Below are 20833 nucleotides of genomic sequence, written 5' to 3' on the forward strand. Positions count from 1 at the left end.
CCAAAGCGCTTGGCACACAAATAGGATCTCTTGTTAGCGCTTCTCTTTAACAAGGATAATAGATTACATCTTGCTGCCATATCGATAGTAACCCTCGAGCTGTTTCTCGACAAAAAACAACAACAACAACAACAGCAGGCTTGAGAGGATACATGTTCCTGGTTTCTACAGTAAATAAATTAAATCTAATGTCATACAGCCGCACAGATTGAACACAGTAATTATGTTTTCAGTGTCCCTCAATGACATTAGATTAACTTTGTTTTCCCTGTTATGCTAGTTACCACCTTAGGCTTTTTACTAATACTGCACTCCCCCCTTCTCTCCCCCTTCATCCATCCCTAACAGGGTTTGCTGAGGCGGCCGTCCATGCAGAGAGGTTGCTGCCACAGCGCTCCTAAAGGAAAAAACGCAAGCTTACTTAAAATATCGAGCTTTGCTTAATTTTCCTCGCGGCTGCCTGTAATTGAGCTTAATTTCAAGTCAGATAACATCGATTTATTTTTTTTTTTTTTCTTTTCCTGAAAACTCTGCTGATGTGTAGATATGCTTTTTGTCTGTCGTCTCAGAGCGAGGTGGGTATTGCCACCTGGAAGTCTACTCAATCCTGGGTTAGCTCATTATTTTTAAATCGGCTTGTAGGAAACACCTGACAGGTGAGGAGATAAAAGTCTTACTCTCACCGAGCGGACATGATCCTCAACATCAACAGTTTAAAGCACCATTCCAACACGTACACGGGGATTCACGAGCTGAATGTCAGGCTGGGTGGATGGTGACAGTGCAGAGAAGCCGGGGCCTGAAGAAAACAGGGATTCCAGAGATATTATTTAAAAAAAGAAAGAAAAAAAAATGCTTATGCAAATTTCTCATCATCTTTTTAATTACGAAACTGAGCATTTTAGCCGCCACCAATTCAGCCAGTAATATTATTGCTTTTCTATTATTATCTTATTATCTGTATCTATTATTGCTTCTGTATGCTGCTGTAGCGAAAAAATGTCCCCTCGGGGATTAATAAAGTAAGTAACTACCTACCTACCACCTACCACCTACCTACTTAATATGAGGCTCACATACTTGCATACTAAACTGGTGAACCAGATTTTTTTTTTGGTGCGGTGTTAATATGCGTTTTGCCTTGTTTACCTAAATATCATGTTGCCATTTTGTTAAATGTAAGACTCGTTTTTTCTTTTGCTCAAATGTTTGGTGAAATTTTCGTGGTTTTAAAAAAAAAAAAAAGGGGGAGTGTTGATCATCATTGATTGGCTATCACACTTCCTGTTTTGTCTCAGCTACATAACACAACATCATGTTGAGTGCAGGAGAGGCTGATAGAGTCATCTTCAGGTATCTGGTAGTTTGTGCCACATTTTTTAAAATGTCAGTGCAGATATTAGATTACATTCAGAACTTAAAATCATGAAAAGGAAATTTTACAATGCATATTACCAAACCTTGCACTGCAAGATCAATATCGGTCTGACATGTACAAAGCATACATTAGTCTCTCCATATGCAACACCATCAGTGCCCTCGTCTCGCTCCACCCATCAAATCAGTTCCATCTCCTTTCCTATCTCCCTTCCTTTCCTTCACTCTGCATATTCCAGCTAATATGTAAAACACGGAGCTGAAGATGAGGAGAGAGGAGGATGAAGGAAGAGCAGGGAAATCGAGTGATGAGGGAGGATGTGCTCAGACTAAGGAGAGCGTATTGATCTCTGCTTCATGATGGACTGAGAAGACCGCTTGTCACTCTGACAGCCAAAGACAAATGGAGCATCAGACATCAGGCAGCTTTCGCGGCTGTGCTGACCGGCTACAAAAGAACCACACAAAAACAAAAAACAGCCCAAAGGTTAAACCGTTTCTGGGGGAGGGGGATTCGAGCTAAGAACAGTACAACCTCATTAAATACTCAGCATAAGCCCTGTGGATTTCATTGATTGCTGGTGCCGAGCAATCCTTGAGCTTTATCCTGGTCTGAAAGAAGCAAAGTGAGCATGAGCCCGAAGCAGGGACGATTTGTTTTTGCATCTTGAGTTTATTTGTGACTGGAGATCTTAATGTGGACTGGCTGGGTGACTAAAGTGGGTCACAGGGTGAAGCGGACATGAAAGGGCTGACACAAAGTGGAGTCATCCTCGCTGGGGGGCATCTCACTGCCTCCACTCTGGAAGAGCACATACATACAGAAAGCAACTGCATAATCAGCAACCTCCCACTGGCTCCCCCTCATTCACTTTCTGCTCTCTCCCTCTTGTTTTGATCACTGCCTCTGTCCACTTTTGTGTTTGCCACATGCATCCATGAGATTTTCCATCTCATACTTGCGCCTTGCCTGCGGATATTGTATTTTTGCAGCTTGTCCAGAATCCTCAGATCAACTGCCTTCCCAATAAACACTTGTGTTGTGTTGCTGAAGCTGAATTTAAACCTCCCTGCTAGATCCCTATAGTCTTAACCCCAATTCTAATTCCAACCCAAAATCAAGCCCTGACCTTACTTAATCCTCTTAAAGAAGTAAGAAAAGGCAAAATGCCTTCACTTGGCTTGTGTGCGTCCTTCTTTCTATCCTTACGAGGACCTCGGAGTAATTGAAATACAACAGACCACGCGGTCAGACCTGAACCAGCAGGCTTTAGGACCCGGTTTGTCTGCCATAATAAGGTAGCGGCGGAGCGGAGGTGAGACAAAAAGGAGGAGGAGAAGACAGAGAGGAACGGAGGAGAGGAGGGAGAGGAAAGGGAGAAAGCTTCCATTTGGAAAGTCAGAGAAAAGCTGAGCGTGGCAGAAGAAAGTGCACCGCGTCGAGGATTACAGACCTGCTCCTTTCTGTGAGGAGGAGCGACCGGGCGTCGGAGCAGGATGCGGGAGAAGATTTTGTGCAGGAGGAAGAGGAGTCTTTGACACCGCGCGCACGTTGATGCTGCTCAGGTGGAGCTACTAATAGGTGCATCTGCATGCAGTCACAGCTGATGGGAGACGGACAAGTTAGACTTCATCTCTGTAACTCAACGCGCACGTCCCACTCCCACACAAACACGTGTAAGATACTCCGGGCACATCGCGCCGTAAACAGACACCTTCTGCACACTCCCACGCTAGAAGCAAGCACAACAAGGCAGGATCAGCTCGGAGCAGCAGTCAGTCCAGTGGATGGTTTAAAACTGGGACGCTGGATTTCACCGTTTCTTCTCGGAGGACTCATCCCGAGGACAGGACAGGACAGGACAGGACGGAGCAGAGCTTCCATCGCAAAGGTAATTTAAGTTTAATTTAAAACACAGAAAGTCCTGTTCTTTGTTACTCTGCAGTATTTCTTTTTTTTAAAGACAGGGAACCAAACAAAAAGCTGAATGGTGGTGTTTATGGTGACTCTTTTGTTTCTTTCATTATCTTTTGACATTATGACATTTTATTGCTGTACAGAATGATTATTAGTACTTTTCTCTGTTGTTCTGTTTCACCCACAAAACAGCCAATCATAAGGCCTAATATTTGTGAAGGGTAATTCGTGTTTCTTCATTCAGTAATCTGTATCCGTTTTTGAGTGAATTTTATTTTACTGTAGTAATATAAAAAAAAAAATTTAAAAAGGAGGACCACCTACACCACATGAGTGGGAGCTCCTCAATTTATATTTAAACTGAACTGAAATTTTATTTTCTAACAGCTTTTTTCCCCATCCCCCCCCCCCCCCAGTACAAACACAGGCAGCTCTGCTCCATTGTTTACATTTATATTGGTGTTTACTGCTGTACAACAAGCATAGTGTGCCTTATTATAAAAACCAGTAGCACAGTCATGCACACTGGCAACCTCATGAAGACATGTCCCGGAAGACATTTTCATCTCTTGGTCAGGTAGAAAATCTGAAATGCTTTTCCCTCTCATCCATGCAGCCTGTTATTTGGCAGATCAATTGAAGCATTAAATGTAAAATGTGTGCAGTGGATTGTGTGACAAAAGGCAGTTCAAGTGCTTTCAAAGGACACGCAGGATGTTTTCCCTGCCAGCAGTCCTAATTAAGAGCAGGGCTTTTCTCTGCTGTGGTGGGTTATGGGGGTTGGGGGCGCACACACACACACACCATCCCCTCAGTCTGTGATGATGATGATGAAGAGGATGATGAGACCATGTAATACATCCCTGCTCGTGTAAAGATCTGCTGGCAGCTAATTACCTCATTCAGCACACTGCAGCACACAACGCACCAACACACACTAGTTTAGCTATTTGTGAGGACGTTGCCTCGACTCATATCTGTTCCCTGAAGATTTACCTTGACCTTAATCATTACTGCTTCACGTCCAGCAAATACAGAATAATTCAGATTTTAACCAAAGGAAATCCAAAGACACAAGCTGTTTGTATACAGGTTGAAGAATGATCTGTACGAGGTGTGTAAACAGATTTTTGTCACCACATTGTACACACACACACCATCACATACACACACATGCATACACTGTCTCACAATCCCCGTAGGGACAAATCATTTACATTATGCCTTCCTTAGTCTCTTATCCTAACCTTTACCATCACAACTAAATGCTTAACCTGATAACACTTACACTAGCAGTAACCCTCCAAAGACAGAATCTACCCAAAGAGACCTCCATTATTTTATTTTTTTGTCCCCACAGTGACACAAGTCCCCGTGCGTTCGTGTGCACTCAGGTTAAAGTCCCCACTGGGATACAAAAACAAGAACACGCACAACACAGATAAACATTTTTAGGCACGTACAGGTCATTACACCACTACGTCACTGATGCAAACACAGTCCAGATGACATCTGTGCAGCATTTGGATTGCCTCGTAACCGTTGTTAGTCAACTCATGTCATTGTTCACAGACAATCGCATAGTCTTCCACCAGTAACAAGTTACTCAAATAAAACTGATTTATATGAACAAAAAGTGCTTCATATTTTAGCTGCTGTTTACTTGGTCGTTGTCGGCCACTAAAATGTGTTTTATGTATTTTTATGTGTCGGACATATTTTTAACCATGTTTTAAAGGTTTCCCCTTAAACAATTTATTGGTTTAGACAAGTAGTTTCATATTTATCTTATTGTCTTTCTGAGTTGCAGTTTTTGCACTTCACTGTTACTGTTTCATCAGATTTCCACGGTCATTAAAATAAAATCCTGACCAACAAGAAACAATGTAGAATTCTATGAAAATAACACCAGAATTTTTCAAATGAATTTCACTTCATGTTATGAAATTACTGCCAATTTGAAGTATGTTCACGTATAGCTCCTGTCTTGGTATACCGTGTGTTGTGTGTTACAGGGCAAGTATCCCTGTCTTAAATGGTAGAAGTGTTTTTACAGTAACATCAACAATGAATCCAGCGTACGGGGCATCCATACATGTAAACCCTGGAGAATAGGAGGCTGATTTGCAATTGCTGAAAGCACTGAACCACAAGAGATACATGCGCGCGCACACACACACACACACACACACACACACACACACACACACACACACACACATACACACACACACAAATATACACGCACACACGACCACACAAACAACAGAACATAGTGCGATATAGCCAGTCCCTGTGCAATGTGTCCCACGGTGCTCATGGATTCACATAACAGAACACTGACTACAACATAGCGCACACACTCTGCAGAGATGCTGGCGCAAAGTGCAACATATTGTAGATGGGTAACTTCTCATTTCTTGGGCCTCACTGCACGCAAGCACCAGCTGTGTGAGTGAGTGAGTGTGCGTGTACGTGTGTGTTTCTGTGGGTGTGTGTGTGTGTGTGTGTGTGTGAGAGAGAGAGACAGTTTGTGTAGGATGTATGCAGTTGTGTAATGTGAACATGTAGGAGGCTGCGCTCAGAGGCTTCTAAGGGTGTGTGTGTGTGTGTGTGTGTGTGTGTGTGTGTGTGTGTGTGTGTGCGTGCGTGCGTGCGTGCGTGTGTGTGTGTGTGTGTGTGTGTGTGTGCGTGTGTGTGTGTGTGAAAGGGCGAGGTGATGCAAAGCTGCAAAGGACTGCATGTGTGTTTGTGAGTGCAGGTATAGTGAAGGGAATGAAATGAAATGACTGTGTGTGTGTGGTGGTGGTGTGTGTGTGTGGGGGGGGGGGGGGGGGGGGTATGCGATGCCATGCACTGATTAATGAGTTCATGCTGTCATACACATATTCTGCACAGGGGGTTTCAAGTTAAGTCAGCGCCTGGCATGACTGTACTCATTTGTTATTATAGAGTAGTTCTGTGGAAATGATCTTTCCTTTGCAGTGTAAAATGACAGTAACATCCTCACTGGAAGGCACAGCAATGCTGGAATTATCCCATCCAGTTATTATCAAGCCAAGCAGACGAACAGCACTGAAATGGCAAATTAGCCTCCGCTTCATTTATCCTGCAGTGAGCACTCCACTCCACGGTGAATGTGTTTCCATAGGAACATGGTGTTACTTTGAGCTTTGCGAGCTGTGAAACACTCTCTACATGCCTGCCTGTTTTTTTTTTGTTTTTTTTTTTGCTTATCTTTTCTGTTGAGTTTCCTCAGCTCTCTTCAGTCACTCCAGACAGATTGAGGGAGAGGGAGAGAAAAAGCTTTGGAAATGAAATCAATAGGGCCATTTAACCACCACTTGGGTTTTCAGATTTTTGTTTGGCATATCTCAACGCTCGCTCTGGTCTTATCAGCCTGACATCGCTGCTCTTCAAGCTGTCTTTTTATTAGAGCCCGCAGCGTTTACAGCTCCAATTTCCTACAACCACTGTGACATTTCTTTTCTCTGAGCGTGTTCACTGTATCTGCATCCCTTTGATCTGTATCAGCTGAAATATTACAGCCAATACTTTGTGCATGAGTGTGTATATATGCTGAGAGTCAGGGTGTTAAAAGACTGCAGAGAGTTGCTGAAAATCTATGTAAGAGTCAGCAGCAACAGTTCTCGACTTTTACAACAGGGGCTTAAAGCACATTTCACTTTGACTGTACATTTCCATGTCTTAAGAACAAGCTTTCTTTTCATGTAGCAAGTATAAATAGAACCAAAAGGGACACGTTTTTAGTACAGTGGCTTTACCAAAAGTCTTGGCTGGATTATGAGAAAGGAAAGAGTCGGATCAAAGCAAAAGAAGAAGCTTGGATGTAATGGAGGGAGCTGAGTGAATGTGTGTTTGTGTATGTGTGCTGGAAAATAGATAGGGAGAGAGAGAGAGAAGAGGATCTCTTGTAAAAGTGTCAGTGGTGATTTGCAGCAGCGTCCTTGCAGCCTCCCCTCTACCTGACTGGATGTTTTATGAGCGTTGCAGAATCAGAAAAGGAGGCAGGCTTATAATACAGCTGACAGAAGTCTTTTTATGGTGGATGGGCAGAGGTGGAGGGAAGAAGGGGGGGGGAGGGTGGGCAGCGGTGGTGTAATAAAGCTGAGTGCATCTCTCCTGGAATGAAGCTGCGGCGATCGGGAGGGAGGAAGGGGGAGAGGGGGGGGGGGAGACGAGAGAGGAAAGGCGGGTAAAGTGCTACAAATATCAGCGTGTGCGAGTGAGCATAAGTGCATGCGAGCGGTATGCACCACCATGCGTCCAGATGTAAGCGTATGTGTCATGACTGAGGAGGAAGCAGTTTGATCGGCGCCGCTGCTGACGTCACCCGGTTTCACGAACACTCGGCTCGTTCAGTAGAAAAGGTGCTGGCCCTCCATAAAGCGGGCAGAAAATGGAGCCCTCAGAACGACATCACCAAGAGACACCTAATTATGCCTCTGTGTGTGTGTGTGTGTGTGTGTGTGTGTGTGTGTGTGTGTGTGTGTGTGTGTGTGTGTGTGCGCGCGCAGTTAAGTCTGCAACTAGTCATTGAATTAATCTGGAGTTAATACTTACTGGTGAGATATTCTGTAGTTTGTTAAAATTACACTTTATTATTCTCCCACAAGTGAAGAGACCCTCAACGCACAATAAGAGACTTTTTTTCATCTCATCTCATTTTTACGCACCCTGTTTTTGTTTGTTGATTTTTAAGATATTCTTAGTTTGAAAAAAATGTGAAGTTAGTTTTATGTCATCATTAAACACCACTGGCTAATGTCTTGAGCTACTTATCACATAGATCCTGTTGGGTTGTCCAACCATCCATCCATTTTCTATGTTTGGCTTTTCTCTTAAATTAGCATTTAAAATGATCGCAAAGAAAATTGGATGTGAGAGAGGTTTCTCTGTCACAACAGCTCTTGAACGTACTTTATCCAACTGATGTTCTTCGATTCATCAACTGTAGATGAATCATTAAGTAAGAATAAGGTCTGGTTAGTGTGAACAATGGTAGCCTGGTATTTCCGGACCCAAAAAATAGATCTGGCCGGGCTCCATTGTTTCCCGTCGTTGCATCCTAATGGCCGTTGACCTCGGGATCATTTTGAAACTATTGGAGCAGCCTTTAACCAACCGGTAATGACAACCATATGACGTACGTCGTGCACAAAAACTCACCAAGCTGTTAACAACAGAGCTCTTTTTTCACTTTTTAAACCTCAAGCACTTTTAATTTTACATTTTAAACATATGAAATATCTTTTTGATAATAACAGAGTGTCTAAGCAACATGAGCTGAGGGTACGTGTCCCATCGTCAGATTGCCACTATACTGGAGTCCTGCATTTTGGGTATCATCAATTCTGAGGTCTTTGTGCAGCAATACAGTCAAAAATAATAAGTTACAGGGTGTTTAGTTTAAGGGACACTGGACATGCACAGTACAATGTACTTTTAAGACTTGCATGTGGATTTAAAGTTAGTTTTATGCTTAATGTACAGATCAAATCACACTGAAAGCATTTATGCTGCATTTTCTCACAGTACACCTCCATATTAACAAATGTCACTGTCACCACAAGAGAAACAACCACCAACAAGACTTTTTATTTATTTTTCACCAGGTACATTTAGAAAAGGATAATCTTTTAAAGGCCGCCTTTCAAACCAGAATAATCTGTTAGTGTGCTGTGAGTTTATTCATTTAACTGATTAGGACCTACTGTGAAAGTAAGATTTTTCACTTGGGTTTCAGAAGTAGTATAAATGAGTCGATAAATAAAAAACAAAGCAATTATTCTTCTGTATTCTGCTCGTGGAGCTGTCCTGAGAACTATTTTCATCCTGTGAATTTCTAATATTAGCCTGTTGAAGTCTCCCTGACGGGTCGCAGTCCTGTCAGCACCTCGGGAGCTGTGCAGATTGAAAGGACAGCTTGTTCTGACGACAGTGATATGACGTCGAGATCAGAGTTAGGCTTAACCCAATAAATGTGAGTAAAGTAAAAAAAAAGTCCAAACTGAAGGCTGAGAAGCACACGAGCCTCAGAAACAGGATGATGTGTGCAGGGAATTAGAATTAAGCTGCAAAGTCTAAATATTTAGTGTGACCTTGTCCTTCTCTTAACAGACCTCTTCGTCCTCGTCGGAGAACTGGATAGAGAGTCCTCGTCTGTCCTGAATGAAACCCTCTTAAGGTGGACGGGCTGCGTTAAAATTACATGTCCCGGTGGAGCGCTACCACACCAAGCAGCACACCCACAGCCATAAATCAACACCAGAGGACTTTGATTTCTTCATTATCGCTTCCTGCAGCATCAACAGCAGAACAGGGATGTTGGCATGCCTGCTGACCTGCGGACGTGCACCATAGGATTCTATTTCTGGAGCCTCATTGCTTTTACAGATTAACTGCCCTCAAATATGGCCCCAATCCGTTCATTGCGCCACTAGTTTGACTGCTCCCGGAGGTTGTGTATATTCAAGCTTCAAAACGCCCCGCTGCCTGTCAGTGCAGTCATCTGAAGGGCTGCTGCCTTTGGCCTCTTTTTGAAAGCAGTTTCAGTGCACTTTTTCAGACTCCTGCAGGGGAACAAACACATCAGCTGTACGTCATGACTGTTTAAAAGTGTTGTTTTTTTTGTTATTCTTGTTACAATCATTTGTCAACTCACAAGTCACTGCTCATTTCCGTCCTGAACAGCTGAAGGGAAAGACCAAGTCACTGTGCTGAGATTAGGACTTCATATTTTATTAGAAGAGACTTTCTCCATAAATCCCTGAAGCTAATCACATAGAAATCCCACTGGCCACTGTTTTCATTATCCTGTTGAGGGGCTAATCACAGTCCTTTATCATCAGAATTGACGTTTCCATACTGTTTGCAAGCAAAAATAGCCGACATTAGCAAATTCATGAACACTGACACACTTAATCATGTAAAATGGAAGACGTGGGAGAAAATCTGAACCTTCAAGCCCTGAAAAAATTGCTTGTGACATGTGAGGAAGAGAGAATCTTGAATTATTCGACACATTTTCAGCCCCACATTTCATAACATACTGGAGCAGGATACCACTGGATATTTCCCTCCTATCTTAAATCTGGAACAAACCCTATAATAAGAGAAAAAATTCAAGAATAGGATTAAGGATGGATTATCACTGAAACACTAACGCCAGCAAAGCAGCTGCTTTTGTAGATTATATTTGGTTGTTGATGTGGAGGCCTCTTGTGTGGTTGGTATTTAAAGAGCGGGATGGAGAATCTAGATGAGCTGGAGCACCCTCTTCTGGGAGAAAGCCCCAATAACAGCAGGGTATCAGGGCTGGGGCTGGGACCCGGGACCGGACACGCCCCAGGTGGACTGTTCAAGGGCATCTTGGTGAAGTGTGAGGAGGATCGGGCCTACCCTCCCTTAGCATGGAGGAGCTATTGTGGACATCCTCCTGAGCTTCAGCAGCAGCAGCTACTGGACCCTTGCTCCTTACCTCGCACACTGGAGTCCTTCTACCCAGCGGCCCCCATCTGGGGCCACACAGACTCCCTGCTCAGCAAAGACTACCTGGAGACCACCTTTGTGGACATTCGGCCCGGCTCTACACTAGAGAGGAAGCTGTTGGCCGAGACGCAGGACTTCCACAGTGCTTCCTACAGCATGGACGATGAGGACGACCTGCTTCCTGACTCTGATGTAAGACATCCCACTGACATAATGTTTAGAAAGAAATTCTCGTGTACTGACAACAGAGCTTGTGCATTCAAAAAAATAAGCTTTTTTTTTTTTTTAACAAAAGACAAAAATCAGTGCGTATCATTCCAGCAACACATAAATAGGACGAAAACTAAAGATTATTTTCTCCAAACAAATGACGTCAAAAATTGTCTTGTTTTGGCCAACCAACAGCCCAAACCCAAAGATACTGGAATTGCACATCTATAAAACAAACAAACTTATCACACCTTGCAGGCTGGATGAGAGAATAGTTGGCATTATTGATTACAGGACTAATTGTTTTCATTTGTACACGCATATAATCATCATATCAGATGATTCCGATCGTGTCATTTACACCACATCCTCTTTGTTGTTCAGAAGAGTTTCACATTAGAAGCTAGAGATGCTCATATTCTCAGCACAGACTCTGGGAACCAAAGACGAGCTTAAAATAGACATATGAGCAATGCATTTCAGGGTAGGCAGCAATTGAATGCTTACTGTCAAAAAGGCAGATTACGTAAAGCTGCTCTTCTGCTGTGGAGCAGGTAATGACACTACAGTAAGTGATGGAGGATGCCAGTTCTATTTCATAGATCACTGAGCAAAGCTCACCTTCAAGTAAAATGTAAATGAGCAATAAGACGCTTACAGGGGTCACATGGTGTTTGGGGAGTCAACACAATAATATATATGCTGTAAGTGTCACAACAAAGTAACTTCTGGTTGTTTACATTTCTAAGAAAAGTCTCCGAGCAAGGTGAAATGAAAAGCTTAATTACCTGCTGTGAACTAAAAGGCTGAAGGCAGTTTCCGATTATTACTTTGATTAAGCAAGTGGACAACCACACTGTGCAACGTTAAAATCAACAGCAGTCGGCCGCCACAAAGTTTAGGTCAGGAGTTTGCTCCACAAGGACAAAAGGGGAGCGCAAGAAAAAAAAGTTTTTTTGTTTTTTTTAGCTCCTTCTGAATGCTGGCAGTCGTGCAGTGAAGCCGAGGCCCAGGCCTGTGGGAATAAAACCTCGCAGTGACCTCAAGGAGCCACAACACAACATCTTCTCCTTTGTTTCACCCGAGAGGCCGAGTTAAAGGACTTACACTGGCCATAGAAACTTCATGATGAATTTTCCCCGTGGAGCAGATTAGTGTTATGTGACGGCAGGACAAATGACCTCAGGACTGTCCTGTCCTGAATCACTTTACATATGAGCACAGTATCTGTCTGGCTTTTGGCTAAATTGATGTCCCTGTTTATTGCAGCCATCAGATGTGCTTTATGCCAATAAACAATGCAGCCGGACAGATTAGTTCTTGCGTCAGAGAGTTTTTTTTTTGTTTGTCTTTTAAAGAACAATCATGTGCTGAAAATATAAAGATATTAAAATAACTGTGGGATGATCTTTACTGTAGGGGGAGAAAAAACATTTTACGAGGTTGCTGGTGTACGAAAAATGTGCTCAATTGTAAAAAGAAGCATCGTTGGAAAGAATACAACTATTAAATGCACAAATAGAAACAAGCAGAGTGATATGACAGGGATGTAGTTAGAGAGGAAGTCAGATTGAATATGCAGCGGTTTCAAAGATGCATGAGTCATGAATTGCCTACGGTCAGCAGAGCTAGTGCACATCCAGACTAACCCCATTAAGTCACATTATCTTTCAGGCACCAGCAAAGTTTTCCAGTTGTTGTGGATGACATGAAAATAATGTCATAAAAAAAAGGGTATTTTAAATGCTTTCATAAATGGTGACTCGCTGTTGGAGGAAATTATCTTCGTATGTTTTATGCAACTTTTAAAAGTCATATACTCCACTGAAATGAAGCTTTGAGTCTTAAGGGTCAATTTGCTCAAATTACAGAAAAAAACACATTTCTCTCTTTCTCTCTCTCTCTTTCTCTCTCTCTCTCTTATCCTTATAGTGGATATCTTTATATATCTATGTATGTTCGTAATTTGGTTTTGTCTGGGTTTTCAGATATCAGCCTGCATCCCGAATCAAGAGCAATAGGCTGCCACAAGGCTGAGGCAAAGTGGGTTTGTTGGTCTTGAGGCATTTAAAAATGACACTGAAATAAATCACCCTATATAATACATATTTTTTTCCAGCAGGTGATTTTTTTTTTTTTTTTTTTTTTTTTTTTTTGTAGATAACTCTTAAATCTCACTGTGAACCATTTTAAGTGGAACTTCTTTGCAACAAAGAAAAAGTCCTCACATCCAGTGTAAGAGGGAGAATGTTTGAGGAATGTGAATGTTATTTCATGTCATTTCTGTTGCTGCACAATGAAATTCAAATTATCCCCTTTTCATTGTTGTGAAGTCAGAAATCTTAGACAACTCTGAAAATGCAAACAAAAATACAAAATCTAGAAATCAGCAGGAACAGATACCATTAGAGGGATTTCTTTTTAATGTGTCTTATCAGACCTTGTAACTTGAACTCAACCCGAGTGCTCTCTGTTTGAATCCCAGGACTCATCCATTGATGACTTTAGTGATACAGACAGCGAGAGCAACTTCCCCCTGATGATCCCTCAGGACTACTTGGGCCTGGCCTTTTTCTCCATGCTGTGCTGCTTCTGGCCCCTGGGCATCGCTGCCTTCTACCTTTCACAAAAGGTACACACACACACACACACACACACACACACACACACACACACACACGAGCCTCAGTCCTTAGCTGACAAGATACAACCTGGCATCGTGGTTTAAAGCTGAGGGTGATTTCTTCCCCTCTGCAGTGTGTACGCAGACCAACAACAGGTCCAGTGTCTTCAGTGCTGTTCAAGCGAAGGCACTATGGAGTAGATTTGAGACGAGGAGGAATTACGCCGAGATTCGTTGGAGTATAACACAATGCAGCAAAAAAAAAACAACATTAAACTAATTTTAGAATCACATTTCAATGCAACACTCTTTAGAGCCATAATTCAGACCTGTGTTTATGGCTCTGTGCCGGCAGCAACCGTAGCTGGAGGCGTTATGTATTTGGGTGGTTCGTCCGTTTGTCTGTCCCGTTCTTGTGAAAGTTCTTATTTCCGGGACACCTTGAGGGAATTTCTTCAAACGTTCTTGTAACTAATGTGATTTTGGGGGTTTCCAAGGTCACTGTGACCTCACGAAACACATTTGTAGCCGTAACTCAAGAGCTTCTACGCCACTTATGACAACATTTCACAGAAATGTCAAAAGCGAATCAAATGAAGTGATGACATTTTATATCCCGAAAGGATATGCTAAATCTGTTTTTTATAGTGAAGCTTGATCTTCATTCAAATTGTCAAACAAGAAACGCTAATTGTTGACAACATTTATTATGTGTCATCTTCAGTTTCTGTTTTTCAATTAAATAAGCCAGTGCCATGACTCTTTTTAAAACACCGAAAGTCATTATCAGCCCCCAACCAAGAATAATCTGCCTGTGTTGGGGTTGTTCAGGTCGACAGGCCGTAAACTTGAATAAATGTTTTGAGGGAAACAATCAGAGCAAATGAAAAATAAAGATACGTTTGTGCAGATTTATTCGTTGTTCAGTAATTGATTTAATGAGACCTTAAAATGATCGCTGGAGCATGGAGTCATGTTCATGACTAATACAAATATTAAAAATAACCTGTATCACTAGTTACTTTTGGTACCACATCTGTACTCTCTTGTGTATAATTCCTGTCCTTTAATATTTGTATTTTCAATCCATGACAATGTATTTTTCACTATGCTCTATAGCAAGGAATCTAACAAATAAGTATTAAAAAAATACATCAATTAAAAATCAAAATACCCTCAAATATGCTGCTACTTTTAAACAGTCAGCAGCCTCTGTGCTCCAGCTGTTCAAAGTCCCACACTGAAGACTGGATTACCATACATACTAACAAATTCATAGATAAATAAAGTTAGAAACTAAGTTAATAATAAAGAACTACAGTTATGCAATAATAAAGAGTACCAATAGCTATTCTAAATATAGAATTTTCTATTAAGAGCTGAGATCATCAGTCTCTTCAAAGAAAAAGTTAAACAGTGAAAACATGGAGCGAGTCAAAGGGAACTCTCATCCGTCACAATTACTACTGTCAGAGTGAAAAAGCCCCAAACATCTCCATCCCGAGTCGCCAGAGGCCCCTATTTTATATTTGCATCCTTCCAGCAGTGCAGGGAAGAAAAAAAAAAAATCTCATTAGCACTTTTGCAAAGCTAAGTGGCAGCGAGCTGCAAAGGCCTTTTGATCAGATCAATGGCCTTCGTTAAGGTTTAATTAGAGTCATAACAAGAAACCTCAAGGTGATAGATTTCCAATATTGTTGAGTGCCTCCTAAAACAGGGGTCAGAGTCAAAGGCAACGACTAGAGGGAGAGAGGAGGGAAGGAGGAGAACGTGATGAATGACTCGCAAACGGGGTGATTCAGAGATGGAACATAATATGGGTTTAGTGTGTGATTGGAATGAGTGGAAGAGGAAAGTGTAAGCCAGGGAGGACACGGACAAATGATGACAAATGCTTCGCTCTGCTGTTTTTTCCCCCTCCAATCCTTATCTTACCGTGTTCTCCCCTCTGTTTTTCAGACCAACAAGGCATCGGCTCAGGGGGATTTTCAGGGGGCCAACGCGGCGTCTCGCCAGGCTCTGTGGCTCTCCGTGCTCTCCATTGTGTTCGGCATCATCACGTACATCTGTGCCATCGCTGCGTTGATTTCATACCTGTCCGCAAAACCACCGTAAAAGCAACTCTTTCACAAGGATACAAAACGGACCTCTCACTCACGTTTCCTGGACATCGACACATGCCAATACATCACCTGTAAATGTAAAATAATCACAGTCTTTGTCTGTCGACTTCTCTGAAGTCATGTTTCATCGACACCGAGCTAGGAAAGCGGAGATCGGACGGCGAGAACAGCAGCGGAGCTGGTGTATAGATCATAATCGCTTCTACTAATTGGATTCCAGCTCCGAGGACGTTCCTCGCACATGAAGACAAATCATTGAAAAACAAAGTACACAGCATCACTTCATTTCAAAGATTCACTCTCTGTGTCATCTATTCTGTTGCCTGAGGACTTAAGTTACTTCCTTTTAAATCTGTGCTGTAGTTGTCATCACATTTAGTATTAATCACGTTTAAAAAAAAAACATGCTGATTTGTTTTCCACAGCACTGTAGATATCACTGTTACAAACAGCGGGTGACTCTGAAGAAACAGAGAGAGAAGCGAGGGTATGCGTGGCCTCGTCTGCCCGGGAGGAGCTCGACAGAGGGCAGATGGGAGTCTGCAGATTTACGAGAAGGTCACGGCAAGGACGTGGCAGCAGATAAATCCTGATGGACTTCACTGCGGGAGGGCCTGAGCCAGCACTGTCACTCCAGGGTTGAAAGCTGGTGACGCTTTCAGAGCTTTACGTTTTAAAACGTATGATGAGCCAGAAGAAATATTCCTTCAGAGAACCCAGAATTCCTTGCGGCACCTCTAACCGGAGCGAGGGAGCCACAGGGAAGCACTTCTCATGTACATCGATAAGCCCATCGTCACTTGTTGATTACCTGCAGAAAGGACTGCCTCTGCTTTGTTTATGCCAAGTTGAATAAGTATCTTTATGTTGAAATACACAAAACAACTAACTGAGAAATACATATAGTGCCATTATAGAAGAAAATAGATAAAAATGAGTTCAAGAATTATAAAATGAAATGCAAGACCGATGTGGAACACGGGCTCTAGATATAGAAATAAGCTACTTCTATATATACACAGTGCAAAGAAACGATGAAATAGACAGACCTGCGAGGAAAAGTGCCAAAAATATGGAAGAAACTCTGAGGATGATCCTTTTATGAGGTATTCCATTAATAGAAGCGACCAGGCTGTTACACCGTGCTCCACAAATATAGATTCTGCTAAAAAGAGAACTGAAATCCTTCAGGAACTCGCTTCTTGCAGTGTGACAAACTTGAAAACGCAGCTGTCTACTTAAAACTCAAAAAAACAAAAACCCAATAAAATAAAAACAACAGTGCTTTGTTCAGATGAACAAAGAGGCGGAAAAAAAATTGTACGATGACACATTCAGCGTCAGCATGAGTCAGCGACATCTTCTTTTTGGTCCCAACAGAAACCTGCATGGCCAGTTTCGCGGTCTGCCACGTACAAACCTGATCCAGACTTTCATCACCTCATTCATTTGGTCCAAAGTTTAGGCAAGAACAAGCTATGATAAAAAAAATAAAAAAAAACTCAGGCCATATTGATTTGATCTCAGATGTGCCATTAACAAGACGGTAAACGCTGGAGAGAGAAAAAAAAAAAAAGCCTGTAAGGTAAAAGTTGACATTTTCTATTTAGATGTGTAGTTTTTATAGAGTCCACAGCTAAACTACAAATAACTCCAAACATTTGTTTTCTGCAATCCCAGTGTTGTATCAAGACTGATGATAGATAACGGTCACTGTAAGCAGTATATGTAGACACACGTCTGGTATCTCGGTGTCTGACCCTCATCAGCTGTCTCTGTTGATGTGCTGTGTAACAGCTGGACTGACTGTCCACACACGGCGTCGTACAGCTCCGACAATCCTCAACCATCGTCTGTCTCCACTGGATTTTTATGTCAATTAAAGAAAAGAAAAGAAAAAAAAAAGACCTTTTCTTGTTGCAGCTGTTTGACGATAATTAGTGAATTATATGGGAGCATTTTATGTCAATTTCCATGACTGATGAGGCCGTCATGAGATGGGCTCTCGTCTGATTTGTCTGACTTTGTGTCTCTTCTACAGACACCAACTGGACAACTCGATAAAGGTCAAAGGTTGCTGCAAATGAGATTCAATCGTGCAAGAAATATTCCGTTCTTTCCCAGGTCACATCCTCGTATTACATGTATATATTACAGTGAAAGAAAACCCATGAATCCCAATAAATGCACTTGTTTGACATTCATCTTTTCCTCTCTTCATTTTTCACTCCCGACAGTTCAATCCGGTGTCTCATAAATGTGCGCATTCGAGCCTTCCCACACCCCGACATCACAGACGTCACCCGGAGAGCAGCCGGCGACAACTGAAGCAAAGTGAGGCCGAAGTGGTCGCTAAATATTTTATTACAACATCAGTATTTGTACGCATCGTTTAAAAAAAAAAGACGAGGAGTGAGAGAGCTGCGTCTTCATCAGAGGGTTTTGGAGTATCGCCGTTTGACAGAGTCTCTGTAGAACTGGAAGATTTTCTCTGATGCTTTCTGACTGACTGCTATACACTGCTGCAGCTGTGGAGGAAGGAAAAATGTGCGAGCAGATTACTGACAGAGCTCCCAGAATAATGACGAAGAACATAAGAAATAATCCAAACAAATCTGATAATCACATTCAGCAGAATCACAAACCCACTGTATCTGGATAAAAAACAAAAAAAAACAAACAAGAGGCTCATTTATTGACTGACCTCATGAACTGAGAATGATCCTTTGGTTGATGACATCATCACTCTGCGTTCTGTACTGTCAATCGCAAAAGTCATCAAAGCTCGACTTTCCTTGTGGGAATAAAAAAACAAACAAGAGAAGAACAAATAAAAGAAAATCAGCGAGGATTTTGAGAGTGCTGACTGTGCTGTGAGGACGTAAATATGTTCGAGACTATTTTGCAAAAGCAAAGTCGTACAGGCAAAATTTCTGTTACGCATTTCTGTTGTATTCAATCTGTGACAAATCTCTCGTGTATTCACGGCCAGTCTTCACCGAAACTGATGATTTTGCTCACATGTATCAAAACATACACAACTCCCCTCTTTCTTTTTTTTTTCAATATCAATGTGCTTTGAGCTGTTTGTTGAGCCTCAGATTTACCTTTTCCTGAGCTGCAGTCGGGTCTGTGATGATTTGACCCTCCGGGTCGATGACACAGGTCACTCCACAGAACAGACAGCTCATGGGCAAACCTGCGTCCATGAGAGCCATACAGGCTGCATTCAAAGAGCAGGACAGGCGCTGAGGAGCAAGTCAGGAAGAACACTGGCCAAGAACCACCGTTTCAATCCCGCTACCGGCACATTTAACATTTCCATTCACGGGCCACAGCAGCAGGAGGTTTTACTGAAGGATACCGAACCGTCGTCGTGCAACACTTGCAGAATGAGAGTGAGTGAGGAGCGAGGATGCAGCGACAGGAGCAGAGATGCCTCACAGGTTTCTCTCACACACTGCTCTTGTGATCGTTCCCTTACACCTGAAGAATACATAAACAATGTTGGGAGACACGCTGGAAAAACAACCGCTCATTCCTCCCACCTGGTGGTCAGTTGCGGTACGGCAGCTTTCGCACAGCAGTGATCAAAACTGTAAAATCAACATCCTCTAAAAACCTCCAAGCTGATCTTACAACAAAAAACAAAAACAAAACATGTTTACATATATTCACACCTTTTATCCTTTTTTTTTTTGTATTTTTTTTCTAATTCGGATTTCTTGGACAGCCTTAGAAGGATGTGACATCGCATTTCGTTATACAAACTGTTGTATGTGTGACAACAAAAAGAGTTAAACTGACCAAATCACATTGGCCTTTAAGTAAAATAAAGAAAGAAATAAAGAAATGATTCTCCTCATCGGATGACAACTTACTCGGCAGCCCCACTTTGGGCTGCATCAACACCTCCAGGGTCGCCCGGTCGTAGATTTCCTTGCTGACTTTGACCTCAGCTGGTCCGTAGACTGCAGCCAACACACTCGTGTCTCCTTCAGACAAGAACAAAAGATGTCGGTGTTGAACAATTATACATTATTGATCCCAGAGGGGCGGGAATTATAATTGTCTAATGTACAACAGAATACACACAAACAAAACAAACACATTCAGGAGAGAGAGAGAGAGAGAGAGGGATGGATAATGTGATGAACTGTCCGCTGCAGATGTAACATCTCATTTGAAGGTAATAAAATTTATCTTCCACTCAAAATTAACTATTAAATGTCAAATAAAAAGGGTTCATTGTTGCTACGCTGCCATTGAGTTTTTCTTTTTGATTTATTTATCCCAATAAGTAAGCAAGCAAAAACAACAACAAACAAACAAAAAAAAAACTACCTACCTACAGAAATACCTGCAGGGGCCCATAACGTTAAGTCCCAAAGGTAACCAAACAAATAACAACAATAAACAAATAACTACCAAAACACTATAAAAAAATCTGCAGAGAAAATTAAAAAAAAAACATTAAAAAAAAAAAAAAAGCCAACACACAAACTAATGATGATAATAGAAGAAGACAGAAATGAAGCGTCTTTTTTGTTGTTGTTGTTGTTGTTGTTGTTGTTTGGAGCTTTGTTTGACACAAGAGTGATGATCACGAGATCATTTGATTTTAAGATTATTTGCAGCATTGTGCATCAATGCGACAGTTAATTTAGCTAACTTATTATTATTATTTACATTCATACCAGTTTTGGACATATTTTTACAACAACAACAACAACAACAAAGAGGCTGCACCGTCGCGCGGCACCAGGCGGGATAATATGACGCCACGTGTCGCCCCTCTCCTTCCCTCTCTCTCTCTCTCCCTCTACGGGGCTCTAACGGACGGTTGTCGGTCGGTGCTGCCGTCCTTTACCTTGGACGAAAGATGCCGAGCCGTCCGGTCGGGACAGCAAACTCTGCTCGCAACCAAATTCCCGAAGAGCGACGTTTGACGAGCCGCAGACCTCCATCGCGCCTCCTAGTTTGTCGCGGGGTTGTGACGTCACGTGTTTTGGTAATGACGTGTTTGTTTTTTTTTATGGGCGGCGCCAAACAAACCCGTCAGGTCCCGTC

General features: G+C 42.2%; 2 protein-coding genes across 4 annotated transcripts; one reads left to right on the top strand and one right to left on the bottom strand.

Annotated features, from left to right (window-relative positions):
* Positions 1–2731: 2731 nt before the first annotated feature.
* Positions 2732–17963, top strand: tmem91 (transmembrane protein 91). Of its 3 annotated transcripts, XM_069161128.1 has the most exons (5): positions 2732–3269; positions 9172–9299; positions 9437–10999; positions 13503–13649; positions 15600–17963. In XM_069161128.1, exons 3-5 carry the CDS (start codon positions 10565–10567, stop codon positions 15753–15755), a joined length of 738 nt encoding a protein of 245 aa, XP_069017229.1. In that variant the 5' UTR covers positions 2732–3269; positions 9172–9299; positions 9437–10564; the 3' UTR covers positions 15756–17963. The 3 variants fall into 3 exon arrangements, with proteins under 3 accessions (XP_069017229.1, XP_069017228.1, XP_069017230.1); XM_069161127.1 differs by lacking the exon at positions 9172–9299; XM_069161129.1 differs by lacking the exons at positions 9172–9299; positions 9437–10999.
* Positions 17964–18109: 146 nt separating this feature from the next.
* exosc5 (exosome component 5) lies at positions 18110–20825 on the bottom strand. The gene is made up of 6 exons (XM_069161130.1): positions 20634–20825; positions 19645–19758; positions 19128–19249; positions 18871–19011; positions 18468–18557; positions 18110–18291 (listed from the first exon to the last, which is right to left on the bottom strand). Exons 1-6 carry the CDS (start codon positions 20728–20730, stop codon positions 18196–18198), a joined length of 660 nt encoding a protein of 219 aa, XP_069017231.1. The 5' UTR covers positions 20731–20825; the 3' UTR covers positions 18110–18195.
* Positions 20826–20833: the final 8 nt, after the last annotated feature.

The sequence above is a fragment of the Embiotoca jacksoni genome, unplaced genomic scaffold (assembly GCF_022577435.1).
Source record: "Embiotoca jacksoni isolate LCO1_2020_lvr unplaced genomic scaffold, fEmbJac1.0.p SCAF_28, whole genome shotgun sequence".
NCBI lineage: Eukaryota > Metazoa > Chordata > Actinopteri > Embiotocidae > Embiotoca > Embiotoca jacksoni.

Excerpts from the sequence above, each read along its gene's own strand:
- tmem91 (XM_069161128.1), top strand. The coding sequence starts at position 10,565 with ATGGAGAATCTAGATGAGCTGGAGCACCCTCTTCTGGGAGAAAGCCCC. Across the intron at positions 11,000-13,502 it reads ACCTGCTTCCTGACTCTGAT|GACTCATCCATTGATGACTT; the intron begins GTAAGACATCCC and ends TTTGAATCCCAG. Across the intron at positions 13,650-15,599 it reads CCTTCTACCTTTCACAAAAG|ACCAACAAGGCATCGGCTCA; the intron begins GTACACACACAC and ends TCTGTTTTTCAG.
- exosc5 (XM_069161130.1), bottom strand. The coding sequence starts at position 20,730 with ATGGAGGTCTGCGGCTCGTCAAACGTCGCTCTTCGGGAATTTGGTTGC. Across the intron at positions 19,759-20,633 it reads CTCGGCATCTTTCGTCCAAG|GAGACACGAGTGTGTTGGCT; the intron begins GTAAAGGACGGC and ends TCTTGTCTGAAG. Across the intron at positions 18,558-18,870 it reads CGACTGCAGCTCAGGAAAAG|GAAAGTCGAGCTTTGATGAC; the intron begins GTAAATCTGAGG and ends TATTCCCACAAG.